This window comes from Pipistrellus hanaki (genome assembly GCF_964339955.1).
Source record: "Pipistrellus hanaki genome assembly, chromosome: 11".
Classification (NCBI taxonomy): Eukaryota; Metazoa; Chordata; class Mammalia; order Chiroptera; family Vespertilionidae; genus Pipistrellus; species Pipistrellus hanaki.
In genome coordinates, this window is record NC_140513.1 from 54444317 (window position 1) to 54466851 (window position 22535).

Below are 22535 nucleotides of genomic sequence, written 5' to 3' on the forward strand. Positions count from 1 at the left end.
TGTTAAAATCTTTTTTTCTTGATATAATCATCATCAGAGGCAGAAACTTACCTAAAAACATTCTTTGCCATTATCAGCAGAGCTTGTGGGTAGTGCAAACTCAAGAGCTAGTGGGGGGTAGGGGGATGCATTTCCCTGAAATCCCAAATGGGTTCTAACCTCTTCTCTTTTATGTTCATACATTTAATTTTCAGAGAAAGTTCCGGTAGAAGCCAGGGCGCCGTGGTACAAACAAGCTCAAGAGCTAGAAGAAGGAGCTGCTGTGTCAGAAGAGCCCTCGTAAGTGTGAAAACCACAAGTTGTTTTGCTCTTGAGGCCGATGGGGGTGAAGAAGGCCGGGCCTGGCTGGCTGTGGCTTTCACAGGTTCTGGACTAAGTGCAGCCCTCTCACCAAGCGTGAAATGAGGCTCTGGGGCTGTCAGCTTGGGGAGCCATCGGTTTCAAATGCTTCTCAGAAGCTCTATATACTTTCCGTTTTGAAGAAAACAAAAGAGTAGTGCCTATGCTATTCTCCAAAACCTGACCTCCTCTTTCCCAAGAGGCCAAAAGGGACAAGGCCCAGCTGACGATGACATAGATTTGAGGTAGAAGCCTGGGCAGCTTTCACACTCCTTATCGCTCAGCTTTGCAAGTAACCACTCACAAAAAATAAAAAGGCCAAGTGACATGTATCTGAGAGCACAAGAAGTTTATTAGCATTTCCTTTCTCTTTCCTGCTATCAGATGGATACCAGGTCTTTGCCTCACTTGATCACAGTGTCATTCCTGCTCAGTTTTATCAAGGCCATGACATTTGTGAGACCACTAGGCACGGATTTTTCACAGAAAAGGAATGGTTCATCCATCGGGTAACACATTTCGTACTTCTCAGGACAATAAGCAAAACACAGATTCCTTCTGTACTACAGAGTTACTACAGCACCTTTTTCTACTTCTCAGAGAAAAGCCTATAAGAAAGAATGCCTAGCCATTGTAGAGTTTTGGAGAAAAGGCAGAGGCTAAAGGTCACAGGGCCACGTTTTTATTTTCCTTTCTCTCCTGCCAATACCTGGCTTGACAGGCCTTCTTGCTGCTGAAGAGGGAGAAAGCAATTCATTTTAGATGAGTATTAAGTCTTTAATCCATGAAGGTCCTAGCTAAGACTCCACGTAATTGGAGCCAGTTACTCCTTAAATATACTCTTCTGTTAAATGTTGAAAACCAGGTATGTATTATTTTACATAATAATATCTGCTCTCCTATTCACTCTATTTTGTCACTTAGACAAAATAGAATACATGGAATATTGCATCATGACCCATGTTAAGTAGTACAACAAAGTTAAAATTAAATCCAGACGTCTTGCATCAATAATTAAACATCCTTCTCATTATTAGATACCTCTCAAATGCAGGCTGTAAGAAGCATTACCTATGGTCAACCATATTTTGTACTGAGTATTTTCCACTAAAGGTCTGTTTTAAGATGCATTACGTTTAACTTTCATCTTAATAAAATTCCTAAAGTAGTTAAACATATACTTTTAGCCACTGGAACTCCAGCCATATATTGGATTATTAAATTTTACTCTCAGTGTAATGGAATTGCCATATTGGCATGATTAATCTGAACTGAAGTCGATTGTAATTGGAGTGCTGGTGCCAGGTACAGGAAATGTATACTGTTATGCTCAGAACAATTACTTTTATGCCAAAATGAAATAAATGACAGCTTTAGGATAATGTAGTGAAAGGTATATGGTTTCCACACTTTAATACACTTTACATGTTCAGTGCCCTGAACCCTAGGAAAGGCCCAACGTGTCACATTATATTTTTTTATTGATTTTGAATTTAAAAACATAATTTTGCATGGGCTTAATTCTTTCTCTCTCTTTTTGACCACATGACTAGTTTCTAACTGTATGTAGCAACCTATAATTACTCTCCATAGTATAATGAAAAAATGACATACTGTCAGCAAGTCTTCCCTCCCCACACCAACGAGACTCGCATTGCTTAAATTAAACTGTGATGTTCAGAGGCTGTGGCTGTCACTGCTGCGACAGAGATGCAGGAACAGTGGCCCAGAACTATTATCACTCACACCGGCTCCAGTGAACCTAGACAATTCTGTAGTGAAACAGCAAATATCACTTATTTCCCCTTATTTAAAATAAAACCAGTATCACTAGCCTGTCTCATTAAATAATGTAGGGAAAGTCTTCAGTATATGAAGATACAATTATTGAATATTAGATATTTTTGGTAACCCCCAAATGAAAGAAGAAAAAAAAAATTGGTCAGCACTCTGGCCAGAAATATGTTGGAAAGCAACCACTGTAAGATATGACCTGCCAAGGAATAACTAAAATTTTCTAGAACAGAGGTTTGTGCTGGTAGTGCTATTTCACTAAACTGACACTCTGCAAAAGATGCAAATACAGATGTCAGTCTCCTGGGAAGGCTGAACTAAGTACTAAGATTGGTTCACGTTGTGGCAACGTACTTAATATATTGAGATCCCTGTTATCAAGCTGCAGCTTCATTCAGAAATTCTTTCAGGCATTGATTGCTTTTTCTTCAGCAACAAACTGGTTTATTTATGCCACACTTGATTTATATGGTCCCAAGGTAGGAGTGTAGTAACAAATGCATTGCCTTGACATCAGAATTGATTTCCTAACTCACTGTGGGAGTCAGACCCTCTAAACTGATTTTTCACTGGTGGCCATGGTTTCCCTTGCCTCCGGCACATGTTTTTATCAGGTTTGCCTGGCAAACATCAGCAAGCATGTTTCAGCAAGGTAGTTTTGATTCTCTCCACTGAACAGGACAGTGTGAACAAGGCCCAACCCAAACCAACCCTAAGCAATGTGAGATGTGAGCCAATAAAGTCGGTCAAGCATAGACGATCTTATAAATAAGACGTCCTTGTTTCTGAGGATGTCCGCTGGGGAATCCATAGAAATCCCTCCTACCCGATTCTCACAGAGAGAATTGTGATCAGAGATAGAGTTCTACAACTAAGCAGATTTGGGAGTGTTGCATTTTTCTGAAGAGAAGAGGGTGCCATTCTAGCACTAGAAAGAGGGAGATGGACTATGACTAATGGACTTCTCCTCTGCTATGATTTGAACTCTTTCTGAATTTGCATCCAGCTGATGAGAGTATTGTTAGGTTTAGAAGCATGTCGTGTAAAATACCAGATTGAGCCCAGCTGATGGCCTCCTCTGACAAATATGTGGGAGTTGCCTTCTAAGGATATTTTTTTTTTTTCAAATCCTCAAAATTTTACTTTTATTTGGTGAGGGATCCGAACTACAGATCTACTACTATGTGGTAGAAGAGTTATATTGATGAATCAGATTGGAGATAAAGAAATTATCGACTTGAGTTCTGACCTTTTTTCCCCCCTTACTTTCAGTCTTTGTTGAGATGGAAGTGTAAATTTCACAACCACCTCAGGCCAAGTGAATGTTATGAATACTTTGACAGCTTAATTTCTTTTTCCTTATTTTTAATCCTTATCCAAGGAGTGAGGATATTTTTTCCATTGATGTCTAGAGAGAATGGAAGAGAGGGGGTCAGGGAAAAGAGAGAGAAAGGGAGAGGGAGATGGAGAGGCAACACATTGATTGGTTGCCTTTTGTAAACACCCAGGTCAGGTATTAAACCTGCAACCCAGGTCTGTGCATTTGACCAGCAATCAAACCTGTGACTCTCTGGTGTGCAGGACGATACTCTAATTACTGAGCAATGCCAACCAGGGTGAGAGCTTAATTTCTTGAGCAAAAATGACACTATGGTGACCTCTAGAACATGAAAAGACACAGTTCATCTACTATTGCTGTACAGGGAGTTAATAAACTGGCCATTTTAAAAAGCATAATCTAACTAAAAGAAATTATTCATTTCCTTAACTCCTCAGGCCACTAAGGCCACCAATGCCCTACACAGTGTCATCTGTTAAGGAGGCAGATGTAAGGAAAAGGTATGGCCTGGATACTCCAGATGCTCAGCGTTCTCTCTCCAGGCTTTCTGCTCTCCCAGCAAAGAGGCAGGGAGGACTGACTAAGTGGGCACCTAGGTAGCAAGATTCCTCCAAGAATTACTAGTATTTCAGATGCTGGGAGTTCTGCTTAGGTGGCTCAGAACAAGCAAAGGTGATTCCTTTGGGCACTACATGATGAGCACAGCCATTTATCCAGCCATCCCTCCAGCAAACCCTGGTACACAGGTGGAAGGCCATTAACGGTGCCATCCTCTTGAAAATAGGATTGAGTGGTCCCATGTGCCTTGAGCTTGCATTTAAGAAATCTTGAAATGAAGAAATCTTGAGTTATCTCGCTCAATTTTCAGTTAGCAGCTTTACTACAGGTTAGGAAACATTCAGCACAGTATGCAGGCCTTACACATATTGCCAGAAATAACCCTAGTGTGAGCCATTCCAAAAAAGCAGAGGAAGGAGGCAAGCGAGCAGGCAGAAGGCAGCAGTAATATCTGGATGCCAGATGGCATCAGCTTAGCGATGGGGCTGATTCAGTAAGAAGCAAAGGGAAATTCCTGCCATGCTTCTGTGTGAACAGAACCCACAAGGAATTAGGCCCAGAAAGAAAAGCTGATAGAGTCGCCATGGTGATCCTGTAGTCCTGAAGTGCTTTGTTTGCCTTGTTGGAAATACATTTAGATGTATAATATTTAAGCATATGTTTATATTAATCTGTATTTGTATCCAGTGAGTTGTCTGAGAGTGTGGATGGCTTACTCGGTAGTTGAGAATGTGAATCTATATTTTAAGAGGAAAAAAATGTGCCTAGAAATGTTAATTATGTGACATGTGTTTTTCCCTCAAAAAATATTTAGGGAATCAAACATCCATAATATAGCCAGATAGTTTGGTTTTTTATATCCTCACAAGGTGCCTGAATTACATTTTCTTTGTGAATTTCAGGCCACAGAAAATAAAAGGACTATTTTATATAAATTTTTAGGAATCAAGAGTCATCTCACCCAAGATTGAGAAATTTAAACACTATTTGCAGATCATTAAACCAACATAAAGTAGGTTTGAGCAGTACACAGTTGTGCATTGGAATCACAAGATTAAAAAAGCACACAAAAGCATTTTATTTTGAGGACTGGCATGTGGCAGAGCTAAAGCCTCCCCCTGGCCAGACAGAAGCAGCCCTTACACCTGCAGTAGTAGTGACCTCTCACTTACAATTCCTTCCTTCCTTACTGGCCTCCTCCCCATCTACCCAATCTTTCTCATCCAGTATATCCTCTGCAGCAGTAGAAAGTTTAATGTAAGTTTTCTGGCTGATTATGTGTTTTAGATGACTCAGGAGAGTCACTGGACCTGCTAATTGTTCATACCTCCTGATTCTGGGGTGCATCATCCGAGAACCGCCCTCTCACCATCCCGGAACCCTAGAGGGATGTGGGAGAACCAGTTTTGGCTTAATTCCCACAGGCCAGGCCGAGGGACACCACTGGTGCAAGAATCCGTGCACTGGGCCTCTAGTTTGCTTATAAGTCACATGCTCTCTGCCATTATTTGTGCCAGGTGCAGATCCTATCAAAATATACCCAATAGTCCTTGTCCTCAAGTGCATTCTTACCACAGAATAAGAGGGTTGTGATCAAAGTGTTGATTGTTGGCCAGTTATCTACAGATTGAACAAATGAGCTAGTTGTTTTTCAAGAAATGCCATTTGATGTTTGAGTATGCACAGTGTGATAGTGTTATAGATTTAAAAAAGAATGGTGGTGAATTATTTATTGAATTCCCAAATTACATTCTTCATTATGGTATGTCCTTCTGAGCTAAAATATCAGAAAAGTCAAGCTAGGACATGGTAATTCATGCATATGAAAAATAAATGAAAGTAGAATGTAATATACAGTAAAAGGGCTTGGAGAGGGGATGTTTATGAGAACTGATGTTGGGCAGATTATGATAGAATTTATTTGACTCTGACTTTGACTCCAAAACTAGAAAAGTTTCTGAGGAAAGATTATTGGATCTTGTTATATGTAAATGACCAGATATTTTGTATAAGTATATGTACCACAGTGATTCCTACCTTTATGTTGATCACAAAGACTTTCCTAAAATGTGAATTTTTTTTTCAGATACACCATGCTGCCAACTCTAGGAGTTGGTGAGGGATGAGTCTGTGTATTTGTGTGCTCAAACAAGGATACAGCCTTACCGGGATCAAAGTAAAAAAGCAATTTAATTATTGGTCATACTTCCATGCAGAGCAGCAGTGAGTGCAGTGGTGAGAAATATGGTTCCACCACCCAAACTCACTCCTGCCACCACCATACATGGCAATATTCAAATGATGTGTCATCAAATTGTGCACTTGCAACGTATATGATTTTATTAACCAATATCATCTTTAAAAAATTTAATAAAAATTTTTAAAACGATCATATGCAATATAACTAAAGCATTTAGGTATATAATAAATTTCTTCCTAAATAAATTATTATTTTGCTTGGAAAAAGAAGTGTGGGCTCTAATGACAGACTGCCTGGGTGTTAATCTTGAATCCCCCACTAACAACAGGGGACCCTGAGCAAGTCACTTAACCCTGTAGGCTGCAATTTCCTCAGCTGTGAAATGAGCATAATAATACACATATTGTGAAAATTAATATATGTAAAGTTCTTGGTTTGGAGGAAGATCTCTATATATGTTAACCGTGGTTATGATTAAGCCCTTTTCAGCATCATTCATCTTCCTAGAGAACTTTTAAGGGAGTAAAAATGTACAATAGTCACCATTTACAAATAGCTTCATACATATCGTATCTAATGGTAGGTGAGAGCAAGAAGGTATAACTTAACTCCACATTAAGCTAGTGGTTTCCCAGCTAATACCACCTGCCTCTCTGCTATACTTCTGAGGTTCTTTGAGGACTTACTTTTTAAGCATCACACTTCGAATTTAGCTCATGATTTATTCTAAAGGACAAAGGTTAGTTGCCTTTATTTGAATAAGAAGGGATCTATAGGGAACAGCAAACATTAATAATAAAAGTTTAGAAAATTCTTAAGTGGAAAGGCATCCTCTCAACTCTGAGTGAAATGCAGTTGATTTCTGCAGATTGCTCCCAGCATGCACCAAGACAGAAAAATCAATCACAAATTCAAGAGAACAGACAGAGCCATTTTTACGTAGTCACTGAAAAAGCCTTTAATGCAAACCAAGAAGTTTTACATGTGTCACCTCGCCTACTGTCTCCACTTATTGCTCATTCTTTAGCTACTTTCAGAAAGCTAAATCTGAACTATTGCTCAGCTGAGCCCTAGAGAGTGACAAAGACAAATGAATGGGATCCTTGTGTGCCAAAATAAAGTATGGACTCTGTCACCACCAATATATGTTACGTCCATTAAGGTCATTTTTAATGAACTGAACTTTTCATTGCAACACTTTGCCAAACTTGTTGAATTAAGGGAAAGAAACCTTTACAAAATTGCAGAATAAACTAATTCCACTACATGAGAAGAAATGGTTCATGAAAAGATTTCTGAGTGTACAATATTTTAGATTTTTATCCCCAAAGTCAGGGGAAATGATATGCACCTAAAAACTGCATTGTGGGTTCAGAAGATGGTGGTGGAGTAATTGGAAGTTACATTCGCCTCCTTCCAGAACAAAACTGGAATTGCAACTGAAATATAGAGCAATCAATCTGAATAACCTACTGAAGCCTTGCTGAAGAGAAGTCTTATAACCAAGGATTATAGCTGAAGCCACATCGAGAATGATAGGAAGGGTAGGGACGTGAAAAGGGCTGGCCCTGCACCAGGTGCAGTGGTAGAGAATCCACAAGGATATCTCAACTGCAAAGGTTCCTCCTGAGGATCATGCGGTCTCAGTACCACACTGGGCACCTCAGCCGAGAGCACCAGAGCCAGGAAGAGGTGCCCACATAACATCTGGCTGTGAAAAGCAGATAGGTTTCTGTTTGCCAGGGAGAGACAGAAGTCTATTTGAGATACAGGTAACCTCTTAAAGAGCCAGTGCACGAAATTTTGTTTGCAGCCACTCACCCTGGGCTCTGGTAGAGGGAGGGTAGAACAGACTAGTCATGTGAGGAAAGATGAGTTTGTGACTCTAGGGAGAGAGCTGCAGGTACAGTCACCAGGATCCCTGGGCTGAGTGCCTGCCCCATACAGCAGATATCATCATTCCCTTCCTTACAGCATCAGCCTGGGGGAGCACAATACACCTACCCAGCAGACTCCCTATCACCCAACCCTGAGGAGCTCACACCTTGCTGAAGAGTTAACTGTCTGGGCCAGGGTGTGGAGGTCCTAGCAGTCTCAGGAAGTGTTAGTGACTGAATTGTATGGCTCTGTAGCAGGGGCCATCACCCCCACTTTCCTGTAACCCTGACTGGCTCCTCCCCTTCATGGGAGATCATCTATTCCCACCCTACAGACTCTGGCAATCCTACCCCCTACCCCCTCCCCTAGCTGAACTTAGGCCCTCCAGGAGGTTTAGGCAGAATCCAAGACAGAATGAGCTTGTGGCGCTAGGAGAGAGCCATTTTTCCCTCGCACACCATTCGCATGGCTAAATATTGGTCTACTTACACCTGATAAACTCTTCTGGCTTCACCCTGATGATTCTGAGAACCCACCCCACAACAAGTCTATAAGCACCTGGCAAATGGCAACTAGACTTGGTGTGCTCTGGAACTTTTGCTGAGTGGCATTAGACCAAGCGCTGGCAGTGAGTTTGAACCTGTATCAGTCTGGTGAACACCACTGAGAAACTGTCATGGAACTCTAATACCACCAGAGGCTCTTTCAGTGATGGAATCTAAAGGCAGCCAGCAGGCAGAGGCAGATCTCAGGGTGCCTTGGGATTTCTGCTGTATGAGTCCTTGCTGGTGGAAGCTGGTCTTTGTACACAACTTGGTCCTTCCCACACACACCCAGTCCCAGCAGAGGCAGCCACAACCTGTGGATCACATTGTAGGTCTAAACAGGTTGCCCAGGGCCAATCACAGGCAGCATCTGATATCATTATGCTCCAGGAATCCTCCCAAGAGGCCCCAGAACCAACATATCCAGTAGTGATCTTCAAACAACATCAGAGAAGGATCCAGTAACCTTCACAAGCTGCCCAGCCAAAGAGAAATCTTGGCAGGCCTCAGATCCTGCTGAGGCAAATTCTGCTTCATGTGGTCAACACTTGGACAACAGCTCATATGCTATGGTCATGGTTAATCCTCACAGTCAGCCAGCCTGAGAGTTGACCCCATGCACAATGACCAATAGGAATCAAGACTCTATTATAACAATACTGCTATGGGTGACAACATGGGTGCTAAGTGAAATAAATCAAACAGAAAAAGTTAATTACCATATGATTTTACAAATGAAGAATAAAAACAATGAAAGCAACAAATGGAAAAAAATAAATAAATAAAAACTCATAGACACAGGCAAACTTATGGTGGTAACCAGAGGGAAGAGGGGTGTGAGGGGGTAGTAAAGGATAAAAGGAGTCCAATATATGGTGGCAAAAGACTTGACTTTGGATGGTAGGCAAACAAAGCAATATACAGATGTTGTATTATAGAAATGTACACTTGAAACCTATATAATTTTATTAACCTATCTCGGGCCAATAAATTTAAATAAAAATTTAAGACTAAATTACAACAGGATGGCTTACATAACCCAAACAAAAGACATTCCTGGAGCACCCAGATCAGGTGATCAAAAAGACTGCACAATTGTGTCCCACATAACACCTCTGCATGACGTCACTCTACCACGGTTGGGAGATTTCAGATCTATCTCATACAAAGAAACAAACGAAAAGAGGCAGCCAAAATAGGGAGACAAAGAATAAATGAACAAGGAGAAATCTCAACAACAACAAAAAATAGCTAAATGAAATAAATGGAGGCAAGTAATCAACCACACAGATTTTTTTTAAAAAAAGTAATTGTAAGGAACTTAATGAGAATTTCAACAGCATGGGGAAAAAAAGACGTAGAAACTATTTTAAAAAAATAACCAGGAAGAAATAAAGAATAAAAAATCTGAAATGAAAAATATATTAGAAGGAATAAACAGTAGGCTAGATGAACCAGAGGATTAAAGAAGACAAGGTATCAGAAAATACCCAGTCAGAACAGCAAAAAGAAAAATGACTGTTTAAAAATGAGGATAGTTTAAGAGATCTTTGGGATAAAATGAAGCATAACAAAATTTGAATTCATAGGTGTACCTATGAATAGAAAAAGCAAGAGATTGAGAATTTTTATTTAAAGAAATAATGACTGAAAACTTTCCTAACCTGGTGAAGGAAAATAGCACACAAGTCCAAGAAGTGCAAAAATCCCAAATAAGATGAACTAACACCACGATATATCATAAATAAAATGCAAAAGTTGAAGTCTAAGAGAAAAATCTTAAAAGTGGCAAGAGAAAGACAGTTAGGTACCTACAAGGGAGCTCTTATAAGACTGTCAGCTGATTTCTCAACAGATACATTTCAAGCCAAAAAGGATTTGCACAAAATATTCAAAGTGATGAAAAGCAAGGATCTACAACCAAGATTACCCTACCCAGCAAGGCTATCACTTAAATTGAAGGAGATAAAAAGAGCTTTTCAGATAAGAAAAAGCTAAAGGAGTTAATTACCACCAAACCAATATTACAAGAAATGCTAAAGGGTCTTCCTTATGAAGAAGAAAAAAAGAGGAAAACAGTTATAAAGAATAAAAAGGCAATAAATATCCACTTATTCTTATATAATAAAAGCCTAATGTGCAAATTGATGGAATGATGGGTGGAATGACCAGTCGCTTAATCACATTGACCACCAGGGGGCAGACGCTCAATGTGGGATCTGTCCACAGGCCCCAGGCCAGCCAAGGTGCATGCCAGCAGGGGGAGGGAAGTCCAGATCGCCCCACCAGTCACCCCACAGATTGGCACTGATCGCCAACCCAGCCTAGAGACTCTACCTGCATATGATTTTCATGCAGTGGGCCTCTAGTCAATAATAACTTTAAATGTATGCCTTAAAAAATATAAGGTAGCTGAATGGAGAACAAAACAAGACTCATTGAATGAAAGACACACACACAGACTAAAAGTAAAGGGATGGAAAAAGATATTTTATACAAATGGAAATTAATAAAAGCTAGTATAACAATACTTATATCAGAAAAGATAGATTTTAAAACAAATGCTATAAGAGACAAAGAAAGACACTACAGAATGATAACGAGATAAATCCAACAAGAGAATATAACCCTTATAAGCATTTATGCACCCAACATAGGATCACATAAATATATAAAGCAAATATTGATTGACATAAAGGGAGAGATTAAAAGTAATACAGTCTTAGTGCGATTTTAACACCCCATTGACATCAATGAATATGTCTTCCAGACAGAAAATCAACAAAGAAACAGTGGCCTTAAATTACAAACTAGATCAAATGGATTTAATTAATATTTTCAGAGCATTTTTTCCCAAAGCAGGAGAATATACATTCTTTTCAAGTGCATATGGAACTTTTCTAGGCTAGACCTCATGTTAAAACACAAAATATTTAAGAAGATTGAAATCATGTCCAACATCTCTGACTCTACTGGTATGAAACTAGAAATCAATCATGAGGGGGGGGGGGGGAACCCTGAAGAACACAAAAACATAAGGCAAAATAACATGTTACTAAACAATGAATGGGTTCAGAATAAGAACAAGGAAGAAATCAAAAGATAACTTGAAATAAATAAAAATGAGTACACAACAACACAGAATCTTGGGGCACAGTGAAAGTCGTCCTAAGAAGGAAATTTTTAGCATTACAGGCCTACCTAAAGAAACAAACAAACAAAAAATCTCAAATAAACAATCTAAACTTACACTTAAAGGAACTAGGAAAATAAAAACAAAGCCCAAAGTAAGGAGAAGAAAGGAAATAATAAGTATCAGAGCAGAAATAAACAAAATAGAGTCTTAAAAAAATAAAAAGATAAATGATACTAAGAACTGGTTCTCAGAAAAAATAAACAAGATTGACAAACCTTTAACCAGACCCATCAAAAATAAAAATAGAGGGAGGACCAAAATAAATAAAGTAAAAAATGAAAGAGGATAAGTAACAAATGACTACAGAAATACAAAGGATTATAACAAAATATTATGAATAACTATGAACAAACTGGACTATCTGGAAGAAGTTAAATTCCTAGAAAGACACAATCTCTCAAAACTGAATCAAGAATAAAAAGAAAATCTAAAAAAAGACCAATTACTACTAATGAAATTGAAATAATAATCAAAAGACACCCAACAAATATCTGGACAGGATAGTCTTATGGGTGAATTTTATCAAATGTTCAAAGGACTAAAATTCAACAGGAGACAACACTCTCAACCTTATTTTATGAGGCCAGCATTATTCAATTACAAAAATCAGATAAAGATACGACAAAGAAAGAAAATTATAGATCAGTATCCCTGATGAACATAGATGCAAAAATCCTTAACAAAAAGTTAGCAAACCAAATCCAGCAATACATGTAAAAAATCATACACAAAGATCAAGTAGGATTTATTCCTGGGATGCAAGCTTGGTGCAGTATCCACAATCAATTAACATGGTACACCACATAAACCTACTGAAAGATAAAAATTATATGATCCTATCAATAGATGCAGAAAAGGCTTTTGACAAAATCTATCACCTTTTTATGATAAAAACTCTCAGCAAAGTGGGAATAGAGGGAATATAACTCAACATAATAATGGTTTTATATGACAATCCACAACTAATATACTCAATGAGGACAAACAAAGTATTTCCCTTAAGATCAGAAACATAGTGCTGGAAGCTCACCACGGCAATCACATAAGAAGAAGAAATAAAAGGCATCCAAATAAGAAATGAAGAAGTAAAACAGTCATTATTTGCAGATGACATAGTACTGCAAATAGGGAACCTTAAAGTTTCCACCAAAAATGATTAGAACTAGACAATGAATTCAATAAAGTAGCAGAATATACGATAAATATCCAGAATTTGGTTGCATTTCTATATGCCAATAATGAACTATCAGATAGGAAAACTAAAACACAATCAATTGGAAAAAAAAAAAACCAAAATAAAAAAACCTTAGGAATAAACTTAACAAAGAGGTTAAAAACCTGTACTCAGAAAATTCTAAGACACCGAAGAAAGAATTTTAAAAAGATACAAATAAATGGAAGCATATCCCATGCTCATGGATAGAAGGAATTAACATCATAATTTTATACTACCCAAAGCAATCTACATTTACAACACAATTCCTATCAAAATACCAATGGCATATTTCACTGAACAAGATCAAATAATCCACAAAGAAAAACCTTAAATTAGCCATAGCAATCTTGAGAAAGAAGAACAAAGTTGGAGGGATTATTTTTACCTGGTATCAAACTATACTACAAGGCCATAGTAATCAAAATAGCATGGTACTGCTATAAAAACTGACATATAGTCAATGAAACAGAATAGAGAGTCCAGACATAAACCCACACCCATATAGTCAATTAATATTTGACTTTGGAGGTAAGAACATACAATGGGTTAAAACAGTCTATTCCCAATGGTGTTGGGAAAATTGAACAGATATATGAAAAAAAAAAAGAAAAGAAAAGAAATTAGACCACCTTCTTACAACATATACAAGAATAAACTCAAAATAAATTAAATACTTAAATGTAAGACTAAATACCATTAAAACCCTACAAGAAAAGATGGGCAATAAAATTTCAGACATTTCTTGCAGCAAAATTTTTTTCTGATATATATCTTTGGGCAAGGGAAACAAAATAAGATAAGAACAAATGAGCCCAGCTGGCATTGCTCAGTGGTTGAGCATCAAGCTATGAACCAGGATGTCACAGTTTGATTCCCATTCAGGACACATGCCCGGGTCGTGGCTCGATCCCCAGTGTGGAGCACACAGAAGGCAGCTGATCAATAAATCATTGATGTTTCTATCTCTCTATCCTTCTCCCTTCCTCTCTGAAATCAGTAAAAAAAAAAATAAATAAAATAAAAAAAAAATGTTTTAAAAAAGAACAAATGGGACTACATCAAACCAAAAAGTTTTTACATAACAAAGGAAATCAACAAAATGAAAAGACATTTCACTGAATGGGAAAACATATTCACCAATGATAGATCTCAAAAGGGGTTATATCAAAAAATTTTTAAAGAACTCATACAACTCAACACCATAAAATAATCTAATTTTAAAAATGGGCAAAGGGTCTGAATAGACACTTCTCTAAAGAGGGCATTCAAATGGTCAATAGACATTGAAAAGATGCTCAATGTCACTATCATCAGAGAAATGCAAATTAAAACCATAATGAGATATAACCTCACACCTATCAGATGACTACCATCAGTAAATCAACAAACAAGTTCTGGCAAGGATGTGGATTAAAGGGTACACTCATGCAACTGTTGGTGGGAATGCTGATTGGTACAATCACTATGGAAAATGGTGAGTTTCCTCAAAAATTTAAAAATGGAACTGCCTTATGACCCAGTGATTTCACTGCTTGGAATATATCTAAAGAAACCCAAAACACTAATTTGAAAGAATAAATGCACCCCTCTGCTCATTGCAGCATTATTTACAATAGCTAAGCTGTAAAAGCAAAACAAGTGGATTAAAAAAAAAAAAAAAAGTAGTGGTACATATATACAATGGAATATTACTCAGCCATAAAAAAGAAGGAAATTTTACTATTTGCAATAGCATGGATGGATCTAGAGAGTATTATGCTAAATAAAATAAGTCAGGCAGAGAAAGACAAATATCATACGATTTCACTTATATGTGGAATCTAAAAAACGATATAAATAAACAAAACAGAAACAGACTCATAGATACAAGGAACAGACTGATGGTTGCCAAAGAAAGTGGATGCTGGGAGACTGGGTGAAAATGGTGAAGAGATTGAGAAGTACAGATTATAGTTACAATATAGTTACGGGATATAAAATACAGCATAGAAAATATAGTCAATAATATTGTAATCTATATATATAAAAGCCCAATCAACCATTACTACCAGTTGCTATGATGCACATTGTCCACCAGGGACTAGACGCTTAATTGACCACTAGGGGGCAGCAGGAGCTGCCCCCTAGTGGTCAATGTGCTCCCACAGCCAGTCTCTCCCCCTGGCCAGCTGGGTGGTCAGTGTGTTCTAACAGCCAATCTCCTGCAGTTTCTCCCCCCAGCTGACCAGCCCCCATCAGCCTGATTGGGACTGGGCGAGAAGGCCCCAATTGACCCCAATCGCTGGCCAGGCCGAGGGAACCCACCAGTGCACAAATTCGTGCACTGGGCCTCTAGTATGTGATAACTATATATGGTGCAAGTTAGGTATGAAATATCAGGGGAAGATTTAGTAGAGTATATGATTGTTTAACTACTATGCTATATATCTAAAGCTAATACAAATTATTAGTGAATGTAAACCATAATTGAAAACATTTTTAATTTTAAAAAGATTACTTTCTGGTATTAAGCTGAAGGCTGCAAATGTACTAATAGTATTGTAAGCTATAACGGCATTTTAGTCCATGGGCTATGGCTACGCATTCTTTATTTGTGAAGAGAGTAATTTGGCTCCATTTCCATCTGCTACATACTATTAGTGATCTATCTTCACTTTCTCCCAAAACTCTGTGATGTGCAGTTTTAAGGAGTAGACAGAAAAATAGCTCTCCTCGGGCGTCTCTAACCTGGAAACAACTCCAAACTCTCCCTAGCCTTCACTGCCTAGTCACTGCTGGCCTGATAAGGCAACGTTAGAATAGTCACGTATAAATTACAGGAAACAGCCTCTGGCTCAAAGTTGTCCAAAAATCATTTTCTTTTATAAAATACCATTTTTATGAATATTAAATTTAAGTGTGATAGGCACAGAATTTATACTTTCACCAAGCTACAGATTAACCCAACACCCCATCACGATATAAGAAATATAAAAGGAATGGTGCCCACTGCAGTGACTTAATTCTGGCATCAAAAGAAACTCCTACAACAGGAAAAAGTTTGTTTTTTTCATGTCAATACCTGGAACTGAGAGGCATGGTTTAATTTCTTTGAGTTTCCAGGCTATTGCCTCCTTAGCTAAGCATGCTTTCAGTCTTCAAGCCCAACAAGAAGCCCAATACCAGCCACTCGTGTCACCAACTCTTGCCCTACTATTTATCCTTTTCAAAAAAAAAGCATTTATTGCTTTGGCCGGGTAGCTTAGTTGGTTGGAGCATCATCGTGCACACCAAAAGTTTGTGGGTTTGATCCCCAAACCAGGTGGCAACCGATTGATGTTTCTCTTTCATATCTCCCTCTCTTTCTCTCTCTCTCTCTCTTCTACCCACCCTTCCTCTCTCTAAAAAATAAGTAATAAAAATACTCTCAAGTAAGGATTTTTTAAAAGTATTTATTGTGTATTATGTGAAATTCTACCTTCATAGAATGTTTGTCCAATGAGGGAGACAGTTCTTACAGAAATATTCATATGTGATCCTAAAGGCTGATTACAGCTATGAGAAAATTAAAAGGTGTTTTAAGCGAGTCTGACAAAGATCTCAAGAGGTGTCAAGGTCAGGGAAGTCTTTTTTGAGAAGGAGCATGTCAGCTAAGACCTGAAGAACAAGTAAGAATTATTCCAAACTGCGAGCAGGGAGGAGATGGACCTACACCTGACAAAATCTTGAGTCAGGGGAGAATGACATGAAGGAAGACTAAAGTGGTTGGAGGTTAGTAATTAGAGTGAGAATAGTGGGAGACGTAGATGGAGAGTGGCATAATGTAACTTTGGGAAGAAGTTTGGCTTTTTTTTCTGGCTATAGTAGGAAACAATGAAAAGCTTCACATTTTAAGACTCCCCTGGTTCAGCATGAAGAATGGATGGACAAGGGCTAACAGGAAGAACAAAAATGGGCAGCTGTTGTAGTAGTCTAGAGAGAGATGAGCTTCAAGGATCACAGCTCATGTGGCACCCTGAGAGCCGGGACGGTGAGGTGGTGAGGAGTTCAAATGCAGAGTCACCACAGTTAGAGTCTGATTCTGCCAGTGTGACCTTGGAAATCTTTATATCCCAATTTTATCACCTAGAAATTGGGAGGAAAGTAATAATGTTAAAATGTAATTTTCAAAAAGGTAAAATTATGACTCAGAAATATAAAATAAACACAGGTTATAATTTTTATTTAACTCATGAATTATTGAGGGAACCAGTAAGATGTTAAAACTAGCTCAAAGGAGAATTGTATTTAGAAAAGTGTATATTTTCCACCAGACAAAATCATATCCACTGGCATGCACAGAAAAACATTTCCATCACTATTGACAAGGAACATTTGTATCATCACCATCCCACTGCAAGGAAACTTCTTTCTCTATGGAGCTGCAAAATAGACTAGCCAAAGGCAAAGACTTACACTTCCATGGGTCTAGACAAGCCTGAGAGTCTGCCAGGCAATGCCAGCCCTCCAGTGTAAAGGGCAATTAATCATCTCTTTTGCCCATTTCAGGATGTTTCTGACAGTACTCCTAATAATGGTATAATATATAGGAAGTGCTTAAAACACATCAGTAAACATTAACTTTTATTGTTGCTTTCTTTTTTTTTAATCGGTGTGGTGGTAGTGAAGATGGAGCAAAGTAAATGAACCTCTGATACATTTTTGAGAGAGAATTTATAGAATTTAGGAATTATTTAGAAGTGAGCAGTCAGGGAAAATGAGGGGTCAAGAATAACTTCTAATTTTTTTACTTGAGAAATTGGATGGCCAGTAGAGTCATGTGCTGGAATACAATACTGAGGAGGGAAATCAAGAGTTCAATTTTGGATATTTTAAGTTGGAGAAACCTTTGAAATATCAAATTAAGAATGATAGGCAAGAGAGAGAACCATGTGTAGTGGTTAAGGGCATGAAACCGTACTAGCTGCGTGACTGATTTATACTTCACTTTCCTCATTTATAGATGAACTGGAGATAAAAATAGTTCTTATCAGGTTGTAAAGATTTAACAACTTTTATTTATAAAGCACTTAAAATAGTACCTGGCACATAAGAAGCCCTATGTAAGTTTTTGATAAATAGAAAATTACATTAGATTAGTGTTTACTCTTTTCCAAGAGTAAAAGAGCTTCCTAGCTCAATCTTAACAAGAACAAAAAGCACACAACAATAACAACAAAAAGAATGTTTGGGTATAAAGCTCAGACAAAAGGTCTAGACTAGATATTAAACACAGTTGCCCCTCAGCATCCATGAAGGATTGGTTAGTTCTAGGGCCCCTCACAGATACCAAAATCTGTGGATGCTCAAGTTCCTTATATAAAATGGCATAGTATTTGTGTCTAAGCTACAGATATCCTTCTGTATCCTCTAAATAATCTCCAGGTTACTTATAATACTAATACAATATAAATACAATGTAAATAGTTGTTATACTGTATTAGTTAGGGAACAATGATAAGAAAAAGTCTGTACATGTTTAGTACAGACATAACCATTGTAGGCCTAACTACATAATACATGTCAGTAAAACTTAACTTTTTTTTCCAAATATTTTCTATCTATCCTTGGTTGAATCCATGGATACAGAACCATTGGAAACTAAAGGCTGACTATACTTAGAAAGTTACCCTGCCTTGGTTGGATGGCTGTGTTGGTTAGAGCATAATCCCCTACGCCACAAGTTTGAGGGTTTCATTCCCCATCAAGTCACATATGGCAGGCATCTGACTGATGTTTCTTTCTCTCAGATCTATAAACATAACCTGAGTGAGGATTTTTTCTTAAATGTTACACTCACATTGATGGTATTTGAAGCCAAGAATCATTGATGAACACATCAAAAGACTATACCAAATTGTGCTCTGGGCACTGAAATATTTAGAGTTTGAGGATGGGAGAAAGATCTAGAAAGGGAGGCTGGTAAGGAAATGACCAGAAAAGAAAACCAAGCAAGTTTGGTGTCATGTAAATCAAGAGAGGGAAATAATTCAAGAGGAAAGGTCAGGTCCGTGGTGTTGGATACCACTGGGAACACAGTAGGTGAGGACTGGATTTGTTGGGGATAACAGACAATGTGGGGCCACTACTCTTAGAAACTGATTATCAGCTATTCTGTCACCTTTTCTCTTACTGGTAAAATATAACAACCTTCTGATGGCCAACTGCTTTAGAAAGTTTCCTACTAATATCTTACCTGGAGCTAGGTCGGAACTGAAAGATGAGTTTAACAGAGACTCAAATATGAAGTGCTGGCCCTTAAAAGAGTCTGACTCATTAGAACTTTGAGAGATCACTGATCCCCCGCAGCATTTCCTGCAGGGATAATATCTCTTTGAAAGGAAAATGTGGTCTTTAAGGCAGTCTGCTTTTCCTCCCTTATTTCTAGCACTGAACATTCTTCATAAAACCACTGAGGCATTCTTGCAGAGGTGAGCTCCCCCTCAAAGGACACAAAAGGGCATCTCTACATTGAGAAAATGAAGTCTGCTTCTTGAAAATGCCACTTAAATATAGCTCTTCCAATGCTGCCCTAGTGGGTTTTGGAATTGTGTCCTTCCTTCTCATTTATTTATTTATTCATTCATTCATTCATTCATTTGTTACTGGTTAGTGGCATTATACAGGGCAGTCAACTAAGTTTTTGTTTTTGTTTTTTTTTTATCAAATAGTTATGTTGGTGGCTACATCAAAATTGTCGTTTGTTTTGCTACTCTAACTTCGAGGATCATTCTGTTCGTGGTTAGATTAATAACCAAGGGCTCTCAACAGTGCTGAAGACTCGCATAAACCAGCATGATACTTAAGGGTTTGAGAAACCTATGAAAAAAAAAGTGGTATTATCAGATATCTGGTGCCATGGTGTCCTGGATATCTCTGAATATTTTTTTTTCTTGAAGACTTCAATGCGTTAACTAACTAACATGAATTGTTTGCAGCTCCAGAGAGTTGTAAGCTAACAACAGCAGTTGGGAAATATGTTCATAATTCTGCATTAAATCAAGTATCTTTCACTGAAGATCTTCCATAATAAGTGAGATTCTCATTTATTTGGAATGATTTAGATGTTGTGGAGGCATATTTTGGATCAATGTTCTCTGGAAACTTGAATGTTTTTGTCATATTTTTAATCATTTTAAGGTCGGCTTGGTATGATAGGTTTTACAGTTCTAAAATTTCTCAAGGGATTCAATTAAAGAGTTGCTTTCCATTTGTAGCATTCCAAAGGTTTTTGTTTGTTTTCTTATTTTAGAGAGATTTTTAAATCTTCCCTTTTAATTTCATTGAGAGACATTAAATAACTAAAATGTTTTAGCTATTCAGGATTTTGATCTCCTATAAAACTGATACAGATGGGAGATGTTTCCTTTGCCCTTTTCTAAGTTTCTTTCCCACACGGCAGCAGATTTCTTTCTCCTGTCTCCAAATGCTCTGCATTCCATAGGCCAAAGGTCCAACTTGATTTTAAGTAACTGCCCCTTTTCCTAAAGACTTTACTCATTAATATCTCAAGGATGTCTCAGAATCAGAGAACCAACTTTTCAAAACTAAAGAAAAAGAATAAAGAAAGGAAAATCAAATTAAAAATAAGAGAAGGCAATATGGAATAACATCATTACCAAAAAGTATGATTTTTTTTGTGCCCAAATAACATATTTATATAAAAAGACTTCCTGCTTAATGTGAGGTGCAGTTACTTACATAATATTTTACTTTTCCATTATGCTATCTTCCAAATACCTCCGTGGCCACTAGATAAATGATAAAATTTTATAAAGAGGGGGGAAAAAAACATCATTCTCATGCAGATATAAAATAAACATCTGTTGAAGATTTCCTTTACCTCATTAATGTTATAACCAATTCAAAGGAAATGTAAAGAACCATGTACATATAGGCAAATAAGATTACAGAAATAAATTTACAAATAGGCACAAAATGGGTCAATCCACAGAGCAACAATCAATTGCATTTCACTAGACATAATCTGCATTTCTATGGGAAAATCAGTCTTTTGCAATTTGTAGAGTGATAAAGTAACTCACAGTCAACAAATGATTGGAAGAAAAAAAAACTAGGAAAGATCCACTTAAAAAGATATCTGGTAATCTTTTGGGTCCATTTTAAAGTGATTTTTCTTTATTTTCTTATTAAATCTATTGAGGTAACATTGGTTAATGACATATACATTTCAGTTGTAAAGCATTATCATACAATATATCAACCTGTATACTTCATTGTGTGCTCACCACCCGGAATCTAGTCTCCTTCTATAACTATATATCTGACTCCCTTTATCCTCTTTGTCCTCCTCACACACACTCCCTTTCCCCTCTAGTGACCACCAACTGTTGTCTGTGTCATGAGTTTGTTTTGCTTGTTCGTTTGCTGATTTTTGTTTTATATCTCACATGAGTGAAATCATATTGTACAATTCTTGTCCTTTTCTGTCTGACTTATTTCATTTGGTGTGATACTCTCAATACCCATCCATGTTGTGGCAAATGGCAGTAGTTTCTTTTTTTTATGGCTGAGTAATATTGCATTATATGCACATCACATCTTTATCCAGTCATTCATCAAAGAACAATTAGGTTGTTTATATGTCTTGGCTATTATAAATAATGCTGCAGTGAACATAGGGATAGATATATATATATCATATATATAATTTTTTTTAATATTTCAAAATTTTTCAGTCAGATACCCAGAAGAGGGATTGATGGATCCTTGTACCTATATTCTTAATTTTTTGTATGGAATATTGTACCTATATTCTTAATTTTTTGTATGGAATATCCATACTGTTTTCCATAGTGACTATACCAATTAACATTCCCACCAGCAGTGTGCATGAGTTCCCTTTTCTCCACATCCTCTCCAGCACTTACTTCTTGTATAATTGATAATAGCCATTCTATCAAGTGTGAGGTGATATCTCATTGTCATTTTTATTTGCATTTTCCTTATAACAAGTGACATTAAGCATCTTTTCATATATTTGTTGGCCATCTTCTGTCTTCCTTAGAAAAGTTTCTACTCAAATCCTCTGCTCATTTCTTAATCAGATTATATGTTTTTTTGTTACTGAGCTGTATCAGTTGGTTATATATTTTGTTATATTAACCCTCATCAGAGGTATCATTTGTAAATATCTTCTCCCATTCAGTTGGTTGATGTTTTGTTTTGTTATTGGTTTCTTCTGCTGAACAGAAACTTTTTTGTTTGATGTAGTCCTATTCATTCTTTATTTTACTTTCCTTTGAGATGAAGTTCACAAAAACCTGTCAGAAACAAAGGTCCATAAGTTTACTGCCTATGTATTTTATTGTTTCAGGTCTTATATTCAAGTCTTTAATCCGTTTTGAGTAATTCTGTGTATGGTGTCAGATAGCCATCTAATTTCATTCTTTCACATGTGGCTTTGCAGTGTTCCCAACAGCATTTATTGA

General features: G+C 37.4%; 1 protein-coding gene across 1 annotated transcript in view; it reads left to right on the forward strand.

Moving 5' to 3' along the window:
- Nucleotides 1–22535, forward strand: part of ADAMTSL1 (ADAMTS like 1) — a 385178-nt gene that overhangs the window by 183156 nt on the left and 179487 nt on the right. The window contains exon 13 of the mRNA XM_084898074.1: nt 195–279. Within this exon, the coding sequence (XP_084754200.1) occupies nt 195–279 (85 nt within the window). The remainder of the gene's footprint in view (nt 1–194; nt 280–22535) is intronic.